The sequence below is a fragment of the Oncorhynchus masou genome, chromosome 31, assembly GCF_036934945.1.
Source record: "Oncorhynchus masou masou isolate Uvic2021 chromosome 31, UVic_Omas_1.1, whole genome shotgun sequence".
In the NCBI taxonomy this organism is placed as follows: domain Eukaryota; kingdom Metazoa; phylum Chordata; class Actinopteri; order Salmoniformes; family Salmonidae; genus Oncorhynchus; species Oncorhynchus masou.
Genome location: NC_088242.1, coordinates 67,401,770 through 67,426,721, shown reverse-complemented (window position 1 = coordinate 67,426,721; position 24,952 = coordinate 67,401,770). Strand labels below are relative to the sequence as shown.

At 43.9% G+C, this 24,952-nt stretch overlaps 1 protein-coding gene across 1 annotated transcript in view; it reads left to right on the top strand.

Moving 5' to 3' along the window:
• shank3a (SH3 and multiple ankyrin repeat domains 3a) overlaps window positions 1-24,952 on the top strand; it is a 304,109-nt gene that overhangs the window by 222,065 nt on the left and 57,092 nt on the right. Inside the window, exon 13 of the mRNA XM_064951735.1 lies at window positions 13,268-13,381. Coding sequence (XP_064807807.1) covers window positions 13,268-13,381 — 114 coding nt within the window. The remainder of the gene's footprint in view (window positions 1-13,267; window positions 13,382-24,952) is intronic.

Genomic DNA, 24,952 nt, shown 5'->3' with positions numbered 1-24,952 from the left:
CGACCAAATCAATCCTCAAGGTGTTTTTTCACATATCTCTTCATTGACATGCATGGAAAAATACTGGCAGGTGACTTTTGCGCACCAATTTCGGCGCAGGACACCGGGCGGACACGTGGTAAATGTGGTCTCTTATTAAAATCTGTCTTGTTTAAAACGAAATAGCCAATTGATGGAAACACAACCCAAATAGCTACTGCAATTTCAATTTAGCTTGATTTGCTTTGTGTATCACTACATTTGCTTGAGATGATTTTTCTGCAAAACTGCTCACTGCATCCAAGTTTCTTGACATAGATATTTCAAAGGGCTGTCAGTCAAGGCAAGCTCATGAATATAAACTCCCCACCCACTCAACCAGTCTTTTCAAACGTCCTTGTAGTTAGCCATGAGAGAAAAAGTCATTTTTCTGAAATGTGGAGCATTTCTAGCCTCCCAAAAATATTTTGGGTGATATTTTAGTCACTCAAAAGGCTATTTTACATATACAGGTCTAGTGCAGTCAATATTATGTTTTCCTGTGTTTTGTATCATATTCTACAGCAGCTGATGAAAATAACAATGTAAAAGTGTGTCCTAATAGTTTCTGGTAGAAAATGCAATCTACACAGAAACATCTAATCATCAGGTTTTCATTCCATGGTGACATCACCATGCGGTAAATTGGTTAATAGACGAAAAACAAAGAGTTCCAACCTCTCAGCCAATAACAGCTAGTTTTCTGTTTTCTGCTCCCCACTCACTCAGTCTTTTTTTTAATTCATGGGGTAGATCAGCTTTAATATTGAAGATAGATTGTAGCTCCAATCAATGTAATTGTCTGCATCATTTCCTATCCCCCATGTATATATTTTTGTAAATATATATATTTATATACAGTACAAGTCAAAGGTTTGGACACCTACCCATTCAAGAGTTTTTCTTTATTTTTACTATTTTCTACATTGTAGAATAATAGTGAAGACATCAAAACAATGAAATAACACATATGGAATCATGTAGTAATCAACAAAGTGAAAGCTTTGCACACTCTTGGCATTCTCTCTCTTAAAAATTGTATCCCCCATACATATAACATTCTATTGGTTGCAAGAATTTTGTATAATAATTTAAATTGAAATATTCGAAGTTTTGAATCTGGCGTCGTTTTGCTTATCAGTTCATAAACCATGTGCCATGGAATTGGTACGTTGTAAATCTCTTCCCAACTATTTTGCAATCTATTATGTCACAGCTGTCTATTAGTATGTTTGAGTTTTAACCACAATATTTGTTGGATTATTTGTAAAAAATAAGAAAAAATCTGGTGGATTAAACTGAAATTGCAACCAACTTTCTATTGTTTGTTTTTAAAATAATTGTAACGGTTTTCTTGCGGTGAAGGAGAGGCGGACCAAAACGCAGCGTGGTTTCTATCCATGGTTCTTTAATGAATTAAACTATACATGAACAGACTAACAAAAACAAGAAAACCTAAAACAGCCCTATCTGGTGCAAACACAGAGACAGGAACAATCACCCACAAACACACAGTGAAACCCAGGCTACCTAAGTATGATTCTATATCAGAGACAACTAATGACACCTGCCTCTGATTGAGAACCATACTAGGCCGAAACATAGAAATACCCAAATCATAGAAAAACAAACATAGACTGCCCACCCCAACTCACGCCCTGACCATACTAAATAATGACAAAACAAAGGAAATAAAGGTCAGAACGTGACGATAATTATATTTTGGAGATTTACTCTGTTGCGCAAAACTCACTCTGAGAGCCCCCACCTATTCCATATGTATTATTTCATTGTTTTGATGTCTTCACTATTATCCACTTACGCAATGTGATCTTTCTCACCCATATTTCAAAATAAAAACTGAAACTATATCTAAAGACTGTTGACACCTTAGGGAAGCCATAGAAAAAGGAATCTGGTTGATATCCCTTTAAATGGAGGATAGGCATGCATAGCAACAGAGAGGTTTCAAAATAAGAGGCACTTCCTGATTGGATATTCCTCAGGTTTTCACCTGCTATATCAGTTCTGTTATACTCACAGTCAATATTTTGACAGTTTTTGGAAACTTTAGTGTTTTCTATCCTAATCTGACAATTATATGCATATTATAGTCTCTGGGGCTGAGAAATAGGCCGTTTCAAATGGTTAAGTTTTTTTCCCAAAAAAACGAAAATACTCTCCCGACACGCAAAAGGTTACATAGCCTGCGTATGGTTGAAATTAACAAAAGCCTGAATTAATATAATAATTAACAGATAATTGTTTTCAGGCTTTGTATCCATCTACCGGGCTGTTGACCTCCTTGTCTACAACGACTCCTTCCAAACCTGAGAGTTCGCTAGCACACCTCCTGTTTCCACGATGGTGTTATTCCACCATTATTTTGCCGGTTACGTTAGCCATATTCACGTGAGCTCGGCTAGCCAGGAAAAGTTCACTTGGCAATGTAGTCATATGTGGGTGGAGGGAACATAAACGGTGCATGTGGGCAAATTAGGAATGTTTCAGCAAAACACAAACAATGGACAGTTCACTGCTTTAGGCTACTACCGGTAACTGCTAAAATAATGGAAACACTTGTGTAAATGAGGGATACAACGTGTATTGAAAGCAGATGCTGCCATACCGCTGTGGTTCCTGAGTTAATTAAGCAATTAATGATAATGCCTCCATCCACAGGGCACAAGTAGTTGCTGAATGGTTTGATGAGCATGATAACAATGTTAGCCATCTGCCATGGTCATCTCAGTCACCAGATCTCAACACAATTGAACACTTATGGGAGATTCTGGGGTAGCACCTGAGACAGCAGTTTCAACAAAACACCAAATTATGGAATTTCTTGTGGAAGAATGGTGTCACATCCCTGCAATATAGTTCCAGATATGTGTAGACTTTATGCAAATATATTTGTTCTGAATCACGAAATAATGTTTTCATTCCACCACCAGCTGATTTTTTTTGCGGGTCACTCGCTGGGGAACTGTGGGTGTCCAACCCGATGCAGGACTGTACTATGAGGGACGTTCCACGAAAATAATGCATTTTGTATCCCTTTAATATTTGAAGTAGAAATTGAGTCTTTGCTCAGCACCGCCCCAGAATTTTTGACAACCAATCGCAGCGCTCCAATGGATAGCAACTGTTGTCAATTCCGACAAGCTCGTATTTAAATCGCATGAAAGCCAGTGAGGGCATTGGCAAAAACAGAGTTTTCTTTAAAAAAAGGTAATGTTTAAAAGGCTAAATAATATAACACTGAACCAGGAGTACTTGCCTCTGTGATTCCTGAAATGCAGAGCCTGTTACAGAGTATTTTTCTTATCTGAAATTATAATTACTTTTGTTACATTGTTTGCTACCTCAGCTGGTCAGCTAGCCTCTTAATAAAACTTATTTTCTCAAAATGTATGTTAGCCAGCAAACTTAGCAATGTTATGAATACAACCCCAATCTGCTTCTGACATCAGGATACAATTTGAGAGCACTAGTTGGCTCCAAAAGTGGCTATGGTTTTGACTGCAAGTTGATAATGAATTCAAAGCCATTCAGTGGCTAGCTACACTACAAACATCATTTTACTAGGTTCCTGTGAAGCAATTGTAATGACAGTCCAAAACAACATACCCCAGAGTTTCCTGATTAGCAAGAGGTATACTGTGTTTAATTTCATTGTGTATTAGAAACACAGTTGGAGATCATTGTGAGGGGATTTCACCAGTGGTTGAATGTGGAATTGGGCTTCCCGGGAAAATGTTGTTTGAGGTTGCAACAGTAACCAATGGGGACGGGGCTTAGCGAATGGTCAATTGTGCACCAATATTGAATTTTAAAAGCCTGTTATAGTAAATAATGAGCAACATGGAGAATTCAATAAATCATATTTTTAGATGAATAAAGACTTGTTAAGGTGCCAACACATGTTTTTATGAAGTAGAACATGTGCTCTTTATGACAGAATGTTAAAATCAGGTGAAATCAAAAGTTACACTTCTCTAAGGACTCCAAATTGGTGGAACGACACATGAGCTCTTGGCTTTAACCTCAGTTAGAGTCACATACAACACACTGTTTTCTGGTTATGCCTCTTCTCTCCTGTCCATCAACCCTCTTTTCTATTCCCCTACTTTTATCTGTCCTCTGATTTCTCCCCATTTCCAACCTTCTCTTCCTCCACTTTTGCACTCTTTATATTCACCTCATGTCTTCTCCCTTTTATATATGCTCTCTCAACTCTCCTCCCTCTACGTTTCTCCCTCTTTCCCTCTCTATGGCCTTGCTCCCAGCTCAGCCTGGATAGCAAAAGACACACTGGTGCCACTTGGCCACTAAATACACACAGAGCCCTGTTTCAGGGCCACTGAGTGCCAGCGTCTGTTTCAAGGGGCCAATAGTCATGCCAACCGGGCCTTGGCACACGATATAACAGTTTGCTGATGACACAACAGTGTTAGGCCTGATTATCAACAAGAACGAGACAGCCTACAGGGAGAAGGTGAAAGCCCTGGCGGAGGGGTGCAAGGATAATAACCTCTCTGTCAACATCAACAAAATGAAGGAGCTGATCATGGACTTCAGAAAACAGCAGAGAGCGCACGCCCCCATCCACATCGACGGGGCTGCAGTAGAGAGGGTGAAAGCTTCAAGCTCCTCGGCTTGCACATCACTGATGACCTGAAATGGTCCATTCACACAGACGGTGTAGTGAAGAAGTCGCTTGGCCCATAAGACCCTCACAAACTTCCACAGATGCACCATTGAGGGCTTTTTCAGGCTGTATCACTGCCTGGTACTGCAATTGCACCGTCTGCAACCGCAGGGCTGTCCAGACGGTGGTGCGGTCAGCCCAAAGCATCCCCTGGGACACACTTCCTGCCTTCCATTACTCTAAAGCAACCAGTGTCACAGGAAGACCAAGAAGATCATCAAGAACCTCAGCCACCCGAGCCATGGAGTGTTCACGCCTCTACAATCTAGAAGGCGGAGAAAGTTCAGGTGCATCAAAGCTTGAACCGAGAGACAGCTTCTATCTTCAGGCCATCAGTCTGTTAATTAGTCACTATTAGCCGGCTTCCAACCAATAACTTGCCCTAAACCTTAATCACTGTTACTAGCCGGCTACCACCTGGTGCTCTACCCTACACATTAGAGACTGCTGCTGCCCTATGTACACAGAGACATAGCATACTGTTCTACCCACTTCACATATAAACTGAACAAAAAAGTAAAGCGCAACATGTAAAGTGTTGGCCCCATGTTTCATGAGCTGAAATAAAAGATCCCAGAAATGTTCCATATGCACAAAAAGCTTATCTCTCAAATGTTTTGCACAAATGTGTTTATATCCGTGTTAGTGAGCATTTCTCCTTTACTAAGATAATTCCTCCACCTGGCTTATTAAACAGAATGATCATTACACCTTGTGCTGGGGACAATAAAAGGTCACTCTAAAATGTGCAGTTTTGTCACACAACAGAATGCCACCGATGTCTCATGTTTTGAGGGAGCGTGCAATTGGCATGCTGACTGCAGCAATGGCCACAAGAGCTGTTGCCAGATAATTGGATGTTCATTTCTCTACCATAAGCAGCCTCTAACGTCGTTTTTGAGAATTTGGCAGTACGTCCAACCAGCTTCACAACCTTAAACCATGTGTATGGCGTTGTGTGGGCAAGCGGTTTGCCATTGTCAACATTGTGAACAGAGTGCCACATGGTGTCTGTGGGGTTATGGTATGGGCATAAGCTACGGACAACGAACACAATTGCATTTTATTGATGGAAATTTTAATGCACAGAGATAAAGTGACGAGATCCTGAGGACCATTGTCGTGACATTCATCCGCTGCCATCACCTCATGTTTCGGCATGATAATGCACGGCCCCATGTCACAATGATCTTTACACAATTTCTGGAAGCTGAAAATGTCCCAGTTATACCATGGCCTGCATACTCACCAGGCATGTCGCCCACTGAGCATGTTTGGGATGCTCTGAATCGATGTGTATGACAGCCTGTTCCAGTTCCCACCAATATTCAGCAACTTTGTACAGCCAGTGAAAAGGAGTGTACCAACATTCCATAGGCCACAATCAACAGCCTAGTCAGCTCTATGTGAAGGAGATGTGTCTCGCTGCATGAGACAAATGGTGGTCACACCAGATACTCACTGGTTCTGATTCACGATCAACTTTTTCTATGCACAGTATCTGTGACCAACAGATTCATGTTGACTGTATTGACTGTATTCCCAGTCATGTGAAATCCATACATTTCCTTAAATCAATCAAATTTACTTTTAAAGCCTTTTTTACATCAGCAGATGTCACAAAGTGCTGTACAGAAACCCAGCCTAAAACCCCAAACAGCATGCAATGCAGATGATGTAGAAACATGGTGGCTAGGAAAAACTCTCTAGAAAGGCAGAGACATAGGAAGAAACCGAGAGGGAACCAGGCTCTGAGGAGAGGCCAGTCCTCTTCTGGCTGTGCCGGGTGTAGATTATAAGAGTACATGGCCAAGATGTTCAAACAATCATGGATGACCAGCAGGTCTATCACATTCAAGAATAAGACCCAGGTGCAGATAGTGTTGAAATAACAAAAGTGTATTATTCGAACAGGGGCAGGCAAAAGGGCAGGTCAAGGGCAGGCAGAGGTCAGTAATCCAGAGAGGTACAGGACGGCAGTCAGGGTCAGGGCAGGCAGGAATGGTGTACACCGGGAAACAAGAAAACAGGAACTTTAGCAAAGACAGGAGCAAGGGAAAAAACGCTGGTAGGCTTGACGAACAAAATGAACTGGCAACAGACAAACAGAGAACACAGGTATAAATACACAGGGGATAATGGGGAAGATGGGTGACACCTGGAGGGGGTGGAGACAATCACAAAGACAGGTGAAACAGATCAGGGATTGACAGGGTCAAATAAAAATAATCACAGTGGTTTTAGATGGTGCAACAGGTCAGCACCTCAGGAGTAAATGTCAGTAGTCTTTTCATAGCCGATCCTTCAGAGTTAGACAGCAGGTGCAGTAGAAAGAGAGAGTCGAAAACAAAACAGCATGTCTGGGAAAAGATACAGTAGCACGTCCGGTGAACAGGTCAGGGTTCCATAGCCGCAGGCACAACAGTTGAAACTGGATCAGCAGCATGACCAGGTGGACTAGGGACAGCAAGGAGTCATCTGGCAATGTAATCCTGAGGCATGGTCTTAGGGCTCAGGACCTCCGAGGGAAGAGAGAAAGCGAGAGCGACAGAGAGAGAGAATTAGAGGGAGCATACCTAAATTCACACAGTACACTGAATAAGACAGGAGAAATACTCCAGATATAACAGACTGAACCTATTCCCCCGACACAAATACTGGAGGCTGAAAAAAGAGGGGTCGGAAGAACTGTATCTCAGTAAAATCTTTGAAATTCTTGCATGTTGCATTTGGATTTTTGTTTAGCATATACTGCATTCTACTCATTGTTCATCCTGTATAACTATTGCTGTAAACATTTTATATTTGTATATTATACAACGGGTGGGTCTAATCCTGAATGCTGATTGGTAAAAACTGCATTCCAGCCGGTGTCTATTCCATAAGTTATCACTGACTAAATCTATGCTGTTAAAATGCCTATTTACTCTGTTCCATCTGACTGCGCAATCCACTGTCTCATCAACCCAGCCAGGCAATTTATAGAGTTGATCTCTACCCACTATAAAAAGCATCTAGACATTATCTCACATTTCTCTTAGACTAACATTTAGTTTTCAACAGTGGATGTTTGTATAAACCTTGCTGTCTGTCTCTCCTATATTTGCAACATTGTTTCAATATTCAAATTCGATATCCAGCTGTCCCATAGTAATGAACGTGTCAGGATCGGGATGAAACATACAGCTTTGGATTTATACAAAGAACTATCAATAGAAAACAGGTAAAACAAAAAGAAGTGCAGATAGTTTGCAGTCTTTCCAGCTTCAGTTTCAAATTATTATGCTAGCTATGTTGTTGCCCAGCTCCTCTGAACAACAGGGTCCTGACAAGAAAAAATCATTTTCTATGCCAGGTGAAATTGCGCATAATTAGCTCGTTGTTAGCTCCACAGATGACTCAATCTCAATCGGACTCCACACTTCCCTTTCCCACCTGGACAAAAGGAACACCTATGTGAGAATGCTGTTCATTAACTACAGCTCAGCGTTCAACACCTTAGTGCCCACAAATCTTATCACTAAGCTAAGGACCCTGGGACTAAAAACCTCCCTCTGCAACTGGATCCTGGACTACCTAACGGGCCGCCCCCAGGTGGTAAGGGTAGGCAACAACACATTTGTCATGCTGACCCTCAACACGGGGGCCCCTCATGGGTGCGAGCTTAGTCCCCTCCAGCACTACCTGTTCACCCACCACTGCGTGGCCAAGTATGACTCCAACGCCATCACTAAGTTTGCTGAAGACATAACGGTGGTAGACCTCATCACCGACAACGGTGTGACAGCCTATATGGAGGAAGTTAGAGGCCTGACAGTGTAGATTCAGGACAACAACCTCTCCCTCAACGTGATCAAGACAAAGTTGATGATTGTGGACTACAGGAAAAGGAGGGCCGAACAGGCCCCCATTCACATTGACGGGGCTATAGTGGAGCAGGTCGAGAATTTCAAATTCCTTGGTGTCCACATCACCAATAAGCTCTCATGGTCTAAACACACCAAGAAAGTTGTGAGGGCATGACAATGGCTTTTTCCCCTCATGGGTCCCCAGATCCTCAAAAAGTTCTACAGCTGCACCATCGAGAGTATCCTGACTGGTTGCATCACTGCCTTGTATGGCAACTGCTCGGCATCCAACCTTAAGGTGCTAGAGGGTAGCGTGTACGGCCCAGTACATCACCAGGGCCAAGCTTCCTGCCACCCAGGACCTATATAGTCGGCGGTGTCAGAAGAATTGTCAAAGACTCCAGTTGCCCAAGTCATAGACTGTTCTCTCTGCTACCACACGGCTAGTTGTACCGGAGCACCAAGTCTAGGTCCAAAAGGCTCCTTGACAGCTTATATTCCCAAGCCATAAGACTGCTGAACAATTAATCACATTTCCACGGGTACATTTTATATTGACCCCCCCACCCCTTTGTTTTTACACTGCTGCTACTGGCTGTTTATTATCTATGCATAGTTACTTTACCCCTACCTACATGTACAAATAACCTTGACTAACCTGTACATTGACTCAGTAACGTTCTTATCCCGTCTTGTCCCTTGCGGCTAACTTACAACCACGTAAAAGAATATAGCCAGAAAGTACTGGTACCCCCTGAATAAAGTCTCATTGTTATTTTTTATATTCTTCATTTGTTTTACTTTAGTTTATTCAGTAAGTATTTTCTTAAGAAAATATAGTTAACTGCATTGTTGGTTAAGGGCTTGTATGTAAGCACTTCACTGTAAGGTCTAACTACACCTGTTGTATTTGGCGCATGTGACAAATACAATTTGATATAATTTGTTATGGATGTATCGAAATAAATATCACTAGAAAACCGCTTAAACAAATGCAAATGCAGCTAATTCCTTGCTTTCTGGCTGCACTCTTTGACATAACTGTAAGTTATTCGTAGTTGGCTAGTTAGCAAGCATGGGATAAGATCGTTGCCAGCCAACATGGCAATGGAATATTTAGAACGAACGACTGGGTCGCGTCCATAGATACAGAACGAAGACTGAATGACTGGGTCGCGTCTCTGGCAACCGAACCAATAGATCAAACAACCAGTCGGCTTGGGTAGCAACCCCAGATTTGTGTCGGTACTATATCTTGTGGAAGGATGAAACAGAATAAATTCATCAAAATAACGTTAATAAAAATGTAAATTATTATTTAAATATGTTGGTAACCCATTGTATAAAAGTGATAATGCCCTTGAAGCAGGTGTTTGGAGGATATATTGACTTAGTCTCCAGCCTAACAACACCTGTGCCAATATATCCTCCGAACACCAGCTTCTCAGGCATTATCACTTAACTGTCCATACTTTCTATACACACCATTATTTATATATACTCTAATATTGCTCATTCTGATATTTATTCATTTTCATTTGGGGGATTTGTTTGTATTGTTTTGTACTGCTATGTATTGTTGAAGCTTGTCTGTTGGAGCTAGTCTGTTGGAGCTAGTCTGTTGAAGCTTGTCTGTTGGAGCTAGTCTGTTGGAGCTAGACTGTTGAAGCTTGTCTGTTGGAGCTAGTCTGTTGGAGTTAGTCTGTTGGAGCTAGACTGTTGGAGCTAGTCTGTTGGAGCTAGTCTGTTGGAGCTAGACTGTTGAAGCTTGTCTGTTGGAGCTAGTCTGTTGGAGCTAGACTGTTGAAGCTAGTCTGTTGGAGCTAAACACACAAGCATTTAGCTGCACCTGCGATAACATCTGCAAATATGTGTATGCAACCAATGAAATGTAATTTGATTTGAATAGTGGCACTGTAAGGGTGACGCTCCTAAAACCTTGTTTGTGGACGTGTTTGGGGACCAGGGTTATTTGAGCTTTTTATGAAGTGTATTTCATCAGCCTTCACTCTCAATTACCCTGTTCTCTGTGGCACTTTCCCGCTCTCCCTTTCGTTTCTTCTCTCTCTCGTTCTCTCCGCTTCAGTGTGATCGGTGACGGTCATCTTTGGTCACAGTCTGGTTGTGGTAGTGGCACTGTCAGGGGTCTTATTTCATGGTGTTCACACACACACACACACACACACACACACACACACACACACACACACACACACACACACACACACACACACACACACACACACACACACACACACACACACACACACACACACACACACACAGAGAGAGAGAGAGAAACACTCCTCACAGAGTAAAGACGAGGGAATGGTTTTACATGCTCACTAGTTCGAGTGGTGAGCCTGCCGCATGAAGCAAATTGTTGACTCATGTTGTGACTGAGTGATGGAGAGCAGAACCAATCAGAAATACTTTTGGCATTTGTGTCCTGCCACTCTAATCTCTAGTTCAGCATGTCATTCTGGGCAGAAGTTAGGGGTTGAAAAATAATGCATTCATGTCTCCAAAGGATACTCATGGTTCATCCACATTGCTTGTAAAGGTTCACCTTTTTATCATTTCAATCCCCAATGTTTGACTCTGCCTTCTGACATTCATCAAGATGCACGTTCAACAATAGTGGACTAATAGTGGTCATGAATAAAATACAATGTTCATGTGATTTGGAATGTTAGTTTGAAGTGACTCAGAAGTAACGTTGAGTTTGAACTGTAGTATGAATGTTGATGTGTGATATGAGTTTATGTCAGAGAGAGGATTAAAGTTATGCTCCTGAATTTTATCATTTCAGCCAGTAGTTTTGAAAGTGATACTTAAGCCAAAACAGGTCCTCGGTTTGTGTGTACAGTGTCATGATGATACGTTCCATATTTAATTTGCATACTATTTTACAAATTTGTACCCCTTTTTCGTGATATCAATTGGTAGTTACATTCTTGTTCCATCGCTGCAACTCCCGTATGGATACGGGAGAGGTGAAGGTTGAGAGCCATACTTCCCCCGAAACACGACCCTGCAAGTCGCACTGCTTCTTGACACACTGCTTACTTAACCAGGAAGCCAGATGCACCAATGTGTTGAACTGGCGACAGTGTCAGCGTGCATGCGCCTTGGCCCGCCACAGGAGTTGCTAAAACACGATGGGACAAGGACATCCCGGCCGGCCAAACCCTCCCCTAACCCGGACGACACTGGGCAAATTGTGCACCGCCTCAAGGGTCTCCAGGTCGCGGCCGGCTGTGACATAGCCTGGGTATGAACCTGGGTCTGTAGTGATGCTGTACCTTAGACCGCTGTGCCACTCGTGAGGCCCCAGACTGCATATTTAAGTGGTGATGCAATGCTCTGGGGTTATTGAGGAGCTTATCATCATGGTTCCTGTGGCTGTCTGCTAATTGGCAGGTTGATTTCCTGGTCCTTGATTACAGCTAGCTCGGGTGTATTCAGCTGAAGAAGGGAAATAGAGATGATGGTGTGTGTGTGTGTCAGTTCCCTGAAGGTCTACCATATTTCACTGTTGAGACATTTCTGAATAGAGTGAAGGCAAGTAATCGCTTAGTGCTATGTAATGGTTGTATGCCAAGCCAAAGGACAGGGAACAGCATAGAGGGAGTATACCCAGGAGATTGACACAGTGAAGCAGGTTTAATCTGTGATCAGAGAGAGGGAACACAGCAGGTTTCCTCCAGGAGAGGGGGTCGATGCAGCTCCTCTATCCGATCAGAGTGAGCCCTGCCTTTGCCTGGAACTCTGGGACTCTGGTTCTATGCTGGATTCTCCATGCTGAGGTAGCAGATGTGTACTGGCAGGCTAATGACGTGCTAGTGCAGTTTCCCATTGTATGGTCACCTGTCCTAAGATATAAGAAGTCAAGTGTCACTCACAAAGTGAGATTGGAGAATTCATCCTGGGTAGCACATTCTGTCATTCCAACATGTTAACATTCCAATAGGTTAACATCCCATCATTCTAACATTCTTCAAACCAGCCACATGCTGCAACCTGACTTTGCCGTAACCTAGCAACCATGGAAGGATGAGGGTTCAGTAGAACACAGCCAGAGTTCCAGCTGGTGTTCGTTTATGTGCGTGTCGATATATGTGTATGTCCAGCTCCTTATTCTTCCTGTGCGTAATGAATGTGTATGTTAACATGTGTGTGTTGAGGTTATAGATAAGCTTAGTGGAAATGAGCGCTTGACTCAGTCCTGCAGCAAAGATTAATTTCAACCATACATTCGTCTCGTACACGTACACACACCACACACACGAAAACACACACTGAGACACACACACACACACACCAAATGCCTGCCTTGACTAAGAACACACACAACTCACTGCCATGCAATTGAATGGCAATTTACTGAGTGATTGCCAGTGTTGGGTTTGCATCTGTTACTTTCAGGAAATAAAATGAAAAAGAGGTCTTCCGACCTCAATGGGACTTCCTGGTCAAAATAATAAATAAACATTCAATTGTGTCCACTCTATCCACAGGATACAAGAACTGACTGTGATGAGGGACTTACAACTTGCTCCACCCAACGTTCTGTGACATCTACTTCCTTTTAGCCACAGTGGAGACTCATCTGTATCTGTTAACCTGCAATGAACTGTACATATGCTGTAGTTAACTTTCTCTGTCTCTGTCTCTCCCCCTGTGTCAGTGTTGAGTATAGGAGAAGGAGGCTTCTGGGAGGGCACGGTCAAGGGGAGAACAGGCTGGTTCCCTGCCGACTGTGTGGAGGAGGTTCAGATGAGACAGTACGACCCTCGGCTAGGTAATGACTGGAGAACACACACAGACAGCTCTGTAAAACACACACTCTCTCACTCTTCACAGTGTATATTTACTTTGGCTCGCTAGCCCTGTCCACGGTGCTGAACAGGCTGGTGAAACTACGGGTGCTGTCCATGGTGCACATTCAGCCATGTATGTACAAAATTATGTGTGCTGACCTCTAATGTGTATACTGCCGGGACACGCACACCCCCACACGCATGCACACACACCAAAAACACACCTGAAGATGCTCATAATCACATGATGAATGAACCATCTGTCTCAAATACCTGAGCTGACAAGGTGAAAACATCTGTTGAACTGCCTTTGGGTAAGGCACTTAACCCTGTTTTGCTCCTGGGGCGGCATACTACTATGGCTGACCCTGTAAAACAACACATTTTACTGCACCTATCGGTGTATGTGACAATAAACAAGGACAACAGAACCCATGGAAAAAGAAAACATGCTGCATTCATTAATGTACTATCTATCTCTGCATGTTTAGATTGGCTTATGGGTAAACAGGTGGTGTGTTTATTGAACTATAAAGGTTCATGAACCTTCTCCATCACAGAGTGTGTGTTAAACAGGCTTTCTGAATCACACCGCAAGTCCCATTAGGAACCCACGGATGCAGCTCCTACCTACTGTGTAGAGCAGTGGGATGGGTAGAGGTGTTCTGGAAAGGAGTCTGAGGATGTGGCTAGGGAGGGTTTTATGGAAATGGATGGATGAGGAATGTCTCTCGTCTTTCCCCTCAATACCACTTGAGGAATCGTGTCCCCTGATGGGAGGGGTGAGGAGATATGGAGAGGAAGGAGGGGAGGGAGTGAAATAGTGATGGAGAAGAATGAGGGAGGATTCACTAAAAGACAGAGGAGAAGAGATGATGAAAAGGCAGCTCTCTCTCTCTCTGTTTTTTCTCCTCTCACTCCTGTGTTTCTTTATTCCCTCCCCTCTCTTTCTGCACCCCACCTTCTCTTAATCTCTCTCTATTCTATTTGTCTCTTCCCCCTCCTCTCTCTATGTTTCCCTCCTCCCTCCATCCAGTTCTCCTTCTCATTCCTTCTCCGTCATGTCTTTCCACTGGGTATTGAAGTACAGAAGCGTTATACTGTATGTTTTTCTTAGATTGTTTAATATTAACTCGACAAATGATTTTGGTGAAATAAATAAGTCCAGCTGAATAAATAATGCTGTGTAATTGTTGAAACTCAACAGTTGGTGATACACAGTTGTTTTGAAGGAGTTATATGTATCCCAGATGTTTCAATAGTGATGAAATAATAGGTAACATACTTGAGGACACACAAACTCAGAGACATAGACACAAGCACACACACACACTCAGACAAACACCTCCACACACACATACCCTTGTCTACCTGAAGGTAAGCATTGAGGCTTCACTGACAGTCACGGCAGTATATCTCAGCTCAGTGAAGCAGGAAAGACAGCACTGTCTACAATGATCTAACCCAAACAACACGTGTGTGTGTGTGTGTGTGTGTGTGTGTGTGTGTGTGTGTGTGTGTGTGTGTGTGTGTGTGTGTGTGTGTGTGTGTGTGTGTGTGTGTGTGTGTGTGTGTGTGTGTGTGTGTGTGTGTGTGTGTGTGTGTGTGTTGAAGTTGTTCATTGACTCTCCTACAAATCAGTGTGTTTGAGAAAACTGACTGTGTTGCAGGCTCCCCTATCTACAAGTTCTCAGATTCTCACTGCAGAATTAGACGTTTTTCCACGTTTCTCCAAACGTCAAATTTCGAAGTTGCTCCAAATGGCAAATTTAGAAGTTGCAAAAGCATGTGTCTATAACTTGAACACGTGATCCTCCAAGACGGAGCTTGCGGATTATGCGCATTCGCCACACCCATCCGCCACACCCATCCACAACTCCCATCCACAACACCCATCCGCCACACCCATCCGCCACACCCATCCGCCACACCCATCCGCCACACCCATTCGCCACACCCATCCGCCACACCCATCCACAACACCCTAGCAAAACCCAAGCCAGCTTGATGGTAATAGCGCTCAGCGTTGCCCCTAGTGGCGACATCCTTTAGTTAGGCACACAGCTCCTGCATGAGCTCCAGACATTTTAGGCATGTTCGGCTCCCAGAAACCAATCTACAATTAAGTTAAGGAATTCATTCCGACTGGGTTAATAAAAGAGCTACGGTTTGGGATATAGAAAAAACTCTAGACTTAACTTCAGGCATTAATTCCAATTGGTTAACAATTTAGACATGAATTACAATTGGTTAAATTGAGGATTAAGGTTTGGGACAGGGTTAAAACAGAAAAACAAGTTTAGCTATTAATTAAGACTGGCCTTGATAACTCATTGTTTATGGATGGCGCAGTAGTCTAAGCAGCAAGCTACTGCTCCATGAACTGTGGGTTTAATTGAAGCTCTGGGCTTATTATGAGTTTGAGAAAAATAGCACTAGTGGACTGTTTTGATGGCAACATCACATTTCTACTTGAATCTGGAGTGATCTCTCTGCTCCTATACATCAACCCTGTGTCGTGACTCACTGTGCTCTCCCCCTCTCCGTGTCTCTTTCTCTCTACCCCTCCCTTTTGATTTGATGGTAAGGTTCTGGTCCGTGTCAGAGAGAGAGAGAGAGAGAGAGAGAGAAATAAATATCTCAGTTATTTATTGTGACTATCTCTGTCTGTCTCTCTCTCTCACACACACGCCAAGGGGACAACAATGGAGATGACACTTTATAAGTCACTGCAGGTAGGAGAGAAAGAGGAAGAGTACAGAGGGGGATTCAGGACAGAGGGATTCAGGACAGAGGGATGAAGGATAAGATAAGGATATTGATTGATTCAATTCATTAACACAACATTGAGTGATGAGTGGTGAAATGCTGCTGGCTGTGAGTGTATTGGTGTTTGCATTTGTTTGCTTTTGCATTTGGGGGTGCGCATGCCATGCACATGCCTGACTGTGGATGCTATGGTGATATCAGAGTTTTTTTAAACTAAGGGCATTTTCACATATGAAATTCGGTACCCTGGTTCGGTTTCCTGGAGCCTTTGTGAGAATTCTACAGAATATGTTTTGCTTTCACAAGACCTGAAAATGACCATTTCAGAGTGTGATTAGCAAGATGCACATTCCATATGACGTTAGCGAGCTCACTTGTTTCCATTTGGAAAAAAGTTCCAAGCGACTCGCGCCGCCGTGTCACTATACCTGGTACTCTGGTCCTGGATCTTGGAACCGCTACTCACGCAGGTCCAGGATTAGTATCAGCCAGGATTAGTTTGAATTTCACATGTGCTTTATAGCGCGGATCAAGGCACCAAACGCTCCAGGATCCAGGGGGATATGTAAAAGCGACCTAAGTTGTGTTACTGGTAGTTTTAGCGACTATGTAACATTAGCAGCAAGGCTTGAGGTTTCTTAATGGTTTTGTATGTATTCACTCTCATCTCTTTCCCCCTCCCTCCCCTCCCCTCCACTCCCACCCTCCCTCCCCAGTGCTGAGTAGTTGAATGACTCACCAGTCAGATAAAGACTGCTCTATTTTTAGCCTGCCCATTAAAAAGTTTGGGAGTCTCTTCTTCATCCGCACCCTCTCTATCTATCCCTCCTTTTCTCCCTCTCTCTTTCTCACACCCTCTCTACTCTCCTGGAATGCTAATCACAGGACCTCTGCAGCAGGAGTGAAAAGGAAGTCATGGCTGAAAGAGAAAGGGAAAGCGAGTGAGACAGGGGGAGCTGTGGTCATTGAGAGAAGTGAGGGGCAGATAGAGAGGCACAAGGTATCTTCCATCAGATTTATTTTGGAGTTTTAGCAGACACACATACACAGATCTAACCTGCTCAGGCTGCATTTGATCCCAGAGCTCTGAGATGAGGCAGTAATAATCACATTCAAACAGAAGCTCTACACTCTTAGAAAAAGAGGTGCCTTTTTGTTTCCGGGCGGAACCCTTTTGGTTCCATGTAGAACCTTTTTGGGTTCCATGTAGAACCCTTTCAAAAGAGGGCTTTGCGTAGAAGACAAAAGTGTTCCACCTGGAACCACAAAGGGTTCTCCTATGGGGACAGCCGAAGAAGTGCTGTGTTAGCAAGGTCATTCAAACGTGTTAATCAGTCCAGGTTAGCACGCCTCTAACAGCAATGACCTACCTGTTGGGAGGAAATGATGACATGATGAGAGAAGGTGCAAAGAGAGGGACAAGAAGAAGAAGTGAGATACAGACTGTGTCTCATGGAGGCAATATGCTAATTCTATATGCACACACGCACACACACACACACGCTCACTTTCGCTCTCTCTCTGCAACAGTGTTACCTGAAAGCCAGCAGCGTCAGCAGAGATATTAGCATAGGCAACTAATCCATTTTATTAGAGAGAGAGAGGAGAGAGAAGAGGAAGAGAGGAGAGAGGAGGAGAAGGGAGGGACCACTAGCAGGAGGACATGTCTTTAGCATTAGTGTTTTAGCTGAGTCAGTATTATTGAATTCAGTTGAGGTCACCCCACCTTTAGCCTTCAGACACCTGAAGGGATTGGCTTGTTTCCTATATGGGTGTGTGCCCGTGTGTGAGCACGTACATAAGGGGGGGGGGGGGTAATGGCCACTGTCTCTATTCCATCAGAAATCAGTCAAGTGTGCAGAGCCAAGACATACAGTATCTACACACATAAGAGAGAGAGAGAGAGAGAGAGAGAGAGAGAGAGAGAGAGAGAGAGAGAGAGAGCACTTCGATTCATTGTCCATATAGTCTATCAGGCCACACTGTGGAGCAAAGACAAATCACGTTTGACAAGGAGCACATAGGGTGAAACGCACACACATCAACACACTGTTTGTCTTTCTTTACTTAAACAATCTAATTTCATGAAAAACTCACCTCCCCTCTTAAAAAATGAAAAAACAAAAATATATCCTGTACTGCATACATTTACCATACTCACCAACCCTGAGGCGCGCAGAGACCATCCCATTAAACAATAGTAAAGAGTCTGTTATCCCCCCACCTTTGACCCTGTTCTTCCTTGTTAGCCAAATAGCTAACTTTGCCTGAGCAAACAGAAAGTTCAACAAAACACATTTGGCTTTCTCCTTGCTCGAATACCTGTATCCATTATGAACATCCCAACAGTAAAAACCACCCCCAACCTCTCACACAGACATTCCAACAGAGACATTAAAGGCATTAACCTGGTGCACACAGAAAACATATGAATCACAGTTTCTTTGATTTTACAGAAATGACACCCCTGCCTGATTCTCGGTTCACCCCGTGCCAACCAGCTGTTAGTGGCCAGGGCTCCATGTAGAACCCTCCACTGGAGGTCCCCTGACCTCTTCGGTGCTGGGGGTTCATAGAGCCCCCTCCATCTAAAACACACCATACCTTTCTCCCCGCATCCCCTGCCACTGATGTGCCTTCACTCATGTTAGGCTCCTAATGTTCCTCACCTTAACGCTGAGGTTGTAGAGGGCTTTACCTCCCACCCGCCCCCCATACTCCCCCAGGCTCGGAGTGTTAAAATCTAACAAGTCCTCCATTCCCTCTTGCCAGTCTCCAGTCTCTGCCGTCACCTGCAGTGGCGGAAACATTGGTGGCCCCTCTCCCTTTGGCCACTCAAACATCCCCCTTACCGGCTCAGACAGTGCCTCCTGGACCTCCTCCAGGAATCTCTCCAGCAGCCTAAGAGACGTTATTCCTGTTTGTTGTGCCAAGACTTCCGGGGTTTTCCACCCCTCCTCTCCCAGCAGTCCCAGGTCACCCAGCCTTTGTAAACCCCCTGCCATCAGTTGCCTCTGCAGGGTGGCCGACTGAACCGATCTCAAAGGGATGGCTGGGTTGTGGAAGATAGGCTCCTCGCACACCCACAGCCCAGGCTCCACACCTCCTTCTCGCATGGGCCTTAGCAGCTGCCAGGCCCTCAGCATTGCAGAGTAAAAATCTGAGAGACCTGCTGTACTCAGCCTCTCCAGCTTCATGAGGAACAGCTGCCGGTCCAACCCTAATCCGCCAGCAGCAGATTAGACCCAGCCTCAGCTACCCCACCATCTCTAGCCTGACTAGACCCAGCCTCCGCTACACAACCATCTCTAGCCTGACTAGACCCAGCCTCCGCTACACCACCATCCAAAGCCTGATTAGACCCAGCCTCAGCTACCCCACCATCTCTAGCCTGACTAGACCCAGCCTCCGCTACACCACCATTCATAGCCTGACTAGACCCAGCCTCAGCTACCCCACCATCTCTAGCCTGACTAGACCCAGCCTCCGCTACATCACCATCCATAGCCTGACTATACCCAGCCTCCGCTACACCACCATCTCTAGCCTGACTAGACCCAACCTCAGCTAACCCACCATCTCTAGCCTGACTAGACCCAGCCTCAGCTAACCCACCATCTCTAGCCTGACTAGACCCAGCCTCCGCTACACCACCATCCATAGCCTGACTATACCCAGCCTCCGCTACACCACCATCTCTAGCCTGACTAGACCCAGTCTCCACTACACCACCATCCATAGCCTGACTAGACCCAGTCTCAGCTACCCCACGAACTCTAGCATGACTGGGCCTAGCCTCATCTACATCACCTTCCCTGGCATGACTAGGCCTAGCCTCATCTACATCACCTTCCCTGGCATGACTAGGCCCAGCTTCTGCTGTCTACATCTCCTTACCCCCTGCACTTTGACCTTGATTTCTCCCACTGGCGCTTGTACCCTCACCTTGTCTACGGGCTTTATGTAGGCGCACAAAGCTCTTATGCCCCAAATCCCCACACTCAAAACACCGTAGACTATCTGTGCTGACAAAACCTGCATAGAGCCCCTCTCCGTGCCTCACTTTAAAATGCACATTTAGTTGTTGCTCATTGTTGTTCGGAAACATAAACACTTGCCTCCGGAACGAAACAACGTGCTTAACGGCATCTGCCTGAAAGCCTGCTGACAGTACACGAAAACCAAAATCACTCAGCTCTTTCCTGATTTGGTCATCCGTAATAAACGGAGGCAAATTTGCAACTACCACTCTTGTCGAAGGCGTAGAGAGAGATGAAATTGACACCAACACATCCCTTACAAATATTCCGCTAGCAATTAGCCTACCAACCAAATTAGCCCTTTTCATGAACACAACCACAGCTTTGTTCATTCTAGAAGCAGAATGTATAAATTCACCTCCTACCGGTTCACCGACCACGAGCAGAACCTCCTCCACCTTAACTCCATTCTCAGGAACACACCTGAATCCACAGCATCTTCTCCGCGCTAGGCTGAGAAATATCGCGCACACCACACCTTCCAAACCCCAGGAAAGTTACTCTGCCTTCTTCCACCCTAACTTTGTAAAAACTGTGGATACTGCTAAAACAAGTATTACAGAGAGAGGGAGAGAGAGAGAGGGAGAGAGAGAGAGAGATAGGGAGAGAGAGAGGGAGAGAGAGAGAGGTGGTGTTGATGGTATCCTCAATGAAATGATCAAATATACAGACAACAAATTCCAATTGGCTATACTAAAACTCTTTAACATCATCCTTAGCTCTGGCATCTTCCCCAATATTTGGAACCAAGGACTGATCACCCCAATCCACAAAAATGGAGACAAATTTGACCCCAATAACTACCGTGGAATATGCGTCAACAGTAACCTTGGGAAAATCCTCTGCATTATCATTAACAGCAGACTCGTACACTTCCTCAATGAAAACAATGTACTGAGCAAATGTCAAATTGGCTTTTTACCAAATTACCGTACAACAGACCATGTATTCACCCTGCACACCCTAATTGACAACCAAACAAACCAAAACAAAGGCAAAGTCTTTTTGTTGAGTTCAAAAAAGCCTTCAACTCAATTTGGCATGAGGGTCTGCTATACAAATTGATGGAAAGTGGTGTTGGGGGTAAAATATACGACATCATAAAATCCATGTACACAAACAACAAGTGTGCGGTTAAAATTGGCAAAAAACACACAAATTTCTTCACACAGGGTTGTGGGGTTAGACAGGGATGCAGCTGAAGCCCCACCCTCTTCAACATATATATCAACGAACTGGCGCTGGCACTAGAAAAGTCTGCAGCACCCGGCCTCACCCTACTAGAATCTGAAGTCAAATGTCTGCTGTTTGCTGATGATCTGGTGTTTCTGTCACCAACCAAGGGCCTACAGCAGCACCTAGATCTTATGCACAGATTCTGTCAGACCTGGGCCCTGACAGTAAATCTCAGTAAGACCAAAATAATGGTGTTCCAAAAAAAGTCCAGTCACCAGGACCACAAATACAAATTCAATCTAGACACTGTTGCCCTAGAGCACACAAAAAAACTATACATACCTTGGCCTAAACATCAGCGCCACAGGTAACTTCCACAAAGCTGTGAACGATCTGAGAGACAAGGCAAGAAGGGCATTCTATGCCATCAAAAGGAACATAAATTTCAACATACCAATTAGGATTTGGCTTAAAATACTTGAATCAGTCATAGAGCCCATTGCCCTTTATGGTTGTGAGGTCTGGGGTCCGCTCACCAATCAAGACTTCACAAAATGGAACAAACACCAAATTGAGACTCTGCACGCAGAATTCTGCAAAAATATCCTCCGTGTACAACGTAGAACACCAAATAAGGCATGCAGAGCAGAATTAGGCCGATACCCACTAATTATCAAAATCCAGAAAAGAGCTGTTAAATTCTATAACCACCTAAAAGGAAGCGATTCCCAAACCTTCCACAACAAAGCCATCACCTACAGAGAGATGAACCTGGAGATGAGTCCCCTAAGCAAGCTGGTCCTGGGGCTCTGTTCACAAACACACCCTACAGAGCCCCATGACAGCAGCACAATTAGACCCAACCAAATCATGAGAAAACAAAAAGATAATTACTTGACACATTGGAAAGAATTAACAAAAAAACAGAGCAAACTAGAATGCTATTTGGCCCTACACAGAGAGTACACAGCAGCAGAATACCTGACCACTGTGACTGACCCAAAATTAAGGAAAGCTTTGACTATGTACAGACTCAGCGAGCATAGCCTTGCTATTGAGAAAGGCCGCCGTAGGCAGACATGGCTCTCAAGAGAAGACAGGCTATGTGCTCACTGCCCACAAAATGAGGTGGAAACTGAGCTGCACTTCCTAACCTCCTGCCCAATGTATGACCATATTAGAGAGACATATTTCCCTCAGATTACACAGATCCACAAAGAATTCAAAAACAAATCCAATTTTGAAAAACTCCCATATCTACTGGGTGAAATTCCACAGTGTGCCATCAGAGCAGCAAGATTTGTGACCTGTTGCCACGAGAAAAGGGCAACCAGTGAAGAACATGCACCATTGTAAATACAACCCATATCTATGCTTATTTATTTTATCTTGTGTCCTTTACCATTTGTACATTGTAAAAACGCTGTATATATATATATTATGACATTTGTAATGTCTTTATTGTTTTGAAACTTCTGTATGTGTGATGTCTACTGTTAATTTTTATTGTTTATTTCAATTTATATATTATCTACCTTACTTGCTTTGGCAATGTTAACACATGTTACCCATGCCAATAAAGCCCCTTGAATTGAATTGAATTGAAATTGAGAGGGAGAGAGAGAGAGGGGGAGAGAGAGAGAGAGAGTGCTTTGATTCATTGTCCATATAGTCTATCAGGCCACACTGTGGAGCAAAGACAAATCACTTTTGACAAGGAGCACATAGGGTGACACACACACACACACATCAGCACACACATCAACACACTGGGTGACTAAACTGGATGACAAAAGCCAATTCCAATTCATACTGTCATGGTTCCACACACTACAGACGCCAAACACATGCTGGCTGAATATGTGTGTGTTTGCATGCACCAGGAAACCCACTGAGATTGCCTACATTGTGTTTGGCACATCTGCCAAGTTGACACACATGCGCACACACACACTCAAACACACACCGGTTTGTCCTCTAACAGCAGAGCAGGTTAAGTGACAGAGATAGGCCTCGCCTAACTAATCATACTCTCCCCCCAGCCCCAGTACAACCCTTTGTATGTGTGTGTGCTTTACAGTGACTTAGTGGCTATTGTGCTACTGATGATGTGGTAGATGTACATGTTGTACAGTAGTTGTTGTCTGAATCTGACTGAATTATTCAATGCCTCTTCAGAGAGAACCAAGGTATTTTTAGACACACACACACACAGTCACACACACTCAGACTGAGAGACTTGAGGAGAGAGAAAGGGAGAGGTATATGTGAGGGAGCAATACAGAGAGGGAAATAACTGGCCACATGACTAGAGAGCGAAGGAAAGATGGACGGACAGCTTAAAGACAGGAGAGATGGACTCAGATACACACTGAGAAGATGAAGACAGGTATTCATAAGGAATCCAAGTGGAATTGCTTTTGTATCATTTTCCTTGACAGCATCCATGAAGCGCTTTTGGGACAACAGGAATGTGGATTTGAAGAAGTGACAGCTGGATGTGACCTGCCCTACAGCAGCATCAGAGGGTGTGGTGAAAGGAGGGAACAGTGGTGATAGGAATGCAGAAGTTAGTGATGGACGGTAGGGAGCAGTGTGGGTAGTAGAGTGTAGAGTCATAGATAGGTAGTAGGAGCTGGGGGATGGATTGTTGCCCTGTATTAGTGTCAGACCTGCCAGTTCTCTGCAGTAGAATAGATGGGATAGTAACCTTGGTCAAGGCGGAACAGCCCTACTCTATGTGTCATGGCCGTTACCAGGGTAAGTGGGATATGTACAGCTCTTAACCAGACCTGCGTCAAACATTTACACGAAATACTTTCAAATACCTCCGGAGTGCTTGAATTAGCTAGCTTGACCATACACGGTTGGTGGTGTTTTCATTTTTGGGACTGCAAGATCTATAAAAGTAAACGACAGGCCTACTGTAAATAATAGGTTCAATGTTGCCCTATCTTCCGTTACCTATGGTAGTGGTAATGAACTGTGTTGGTTTTTAACTGATCTCTCCCAGTTGTGTTCTATTAACAAACCTTACTGTAGTGGCAGTATCTTTGTCAGGCTGAGCCTCGGCATTGATCAAAGCACCTCATCACCCTGGCTGTTCAAATATAAAAAGGCTTGCTGGGTTTAGACTGACTGACCGACTGACTGAACTCTCTCTCTCTACTTTTCCTCAAATGCTCTCTCTCTCCCTCTCACTCGCTCTCTCTGTGAAATGACAGTCAGTCTTGGTGTAGAGTCAAATGATCTGACAACCTTGACTGGCTGAATGCAGACTTATTTTTCACTCTGTTTTCAGCTGTGAAATAACTATCATCTCACAGTGTTCAACCCTCCTCTGTTTCTCCCATAACTTCTATTGATCTCCTGCACTTTATTTTCCATTTCTTCATCTGTTATTTAAACGGAAAAAAAAATATAAATTCAACATGTAAAGTGTTGGTCACCTGTTTCATGAGCTGAAATAAAAGATCCTAGAAATGTTTCATATGCACAATAATCACAGGTGCACCTTGTCCTGGGGACAATAAAAGGCCACTCTAAAATGTGCAATTTTGTCACACA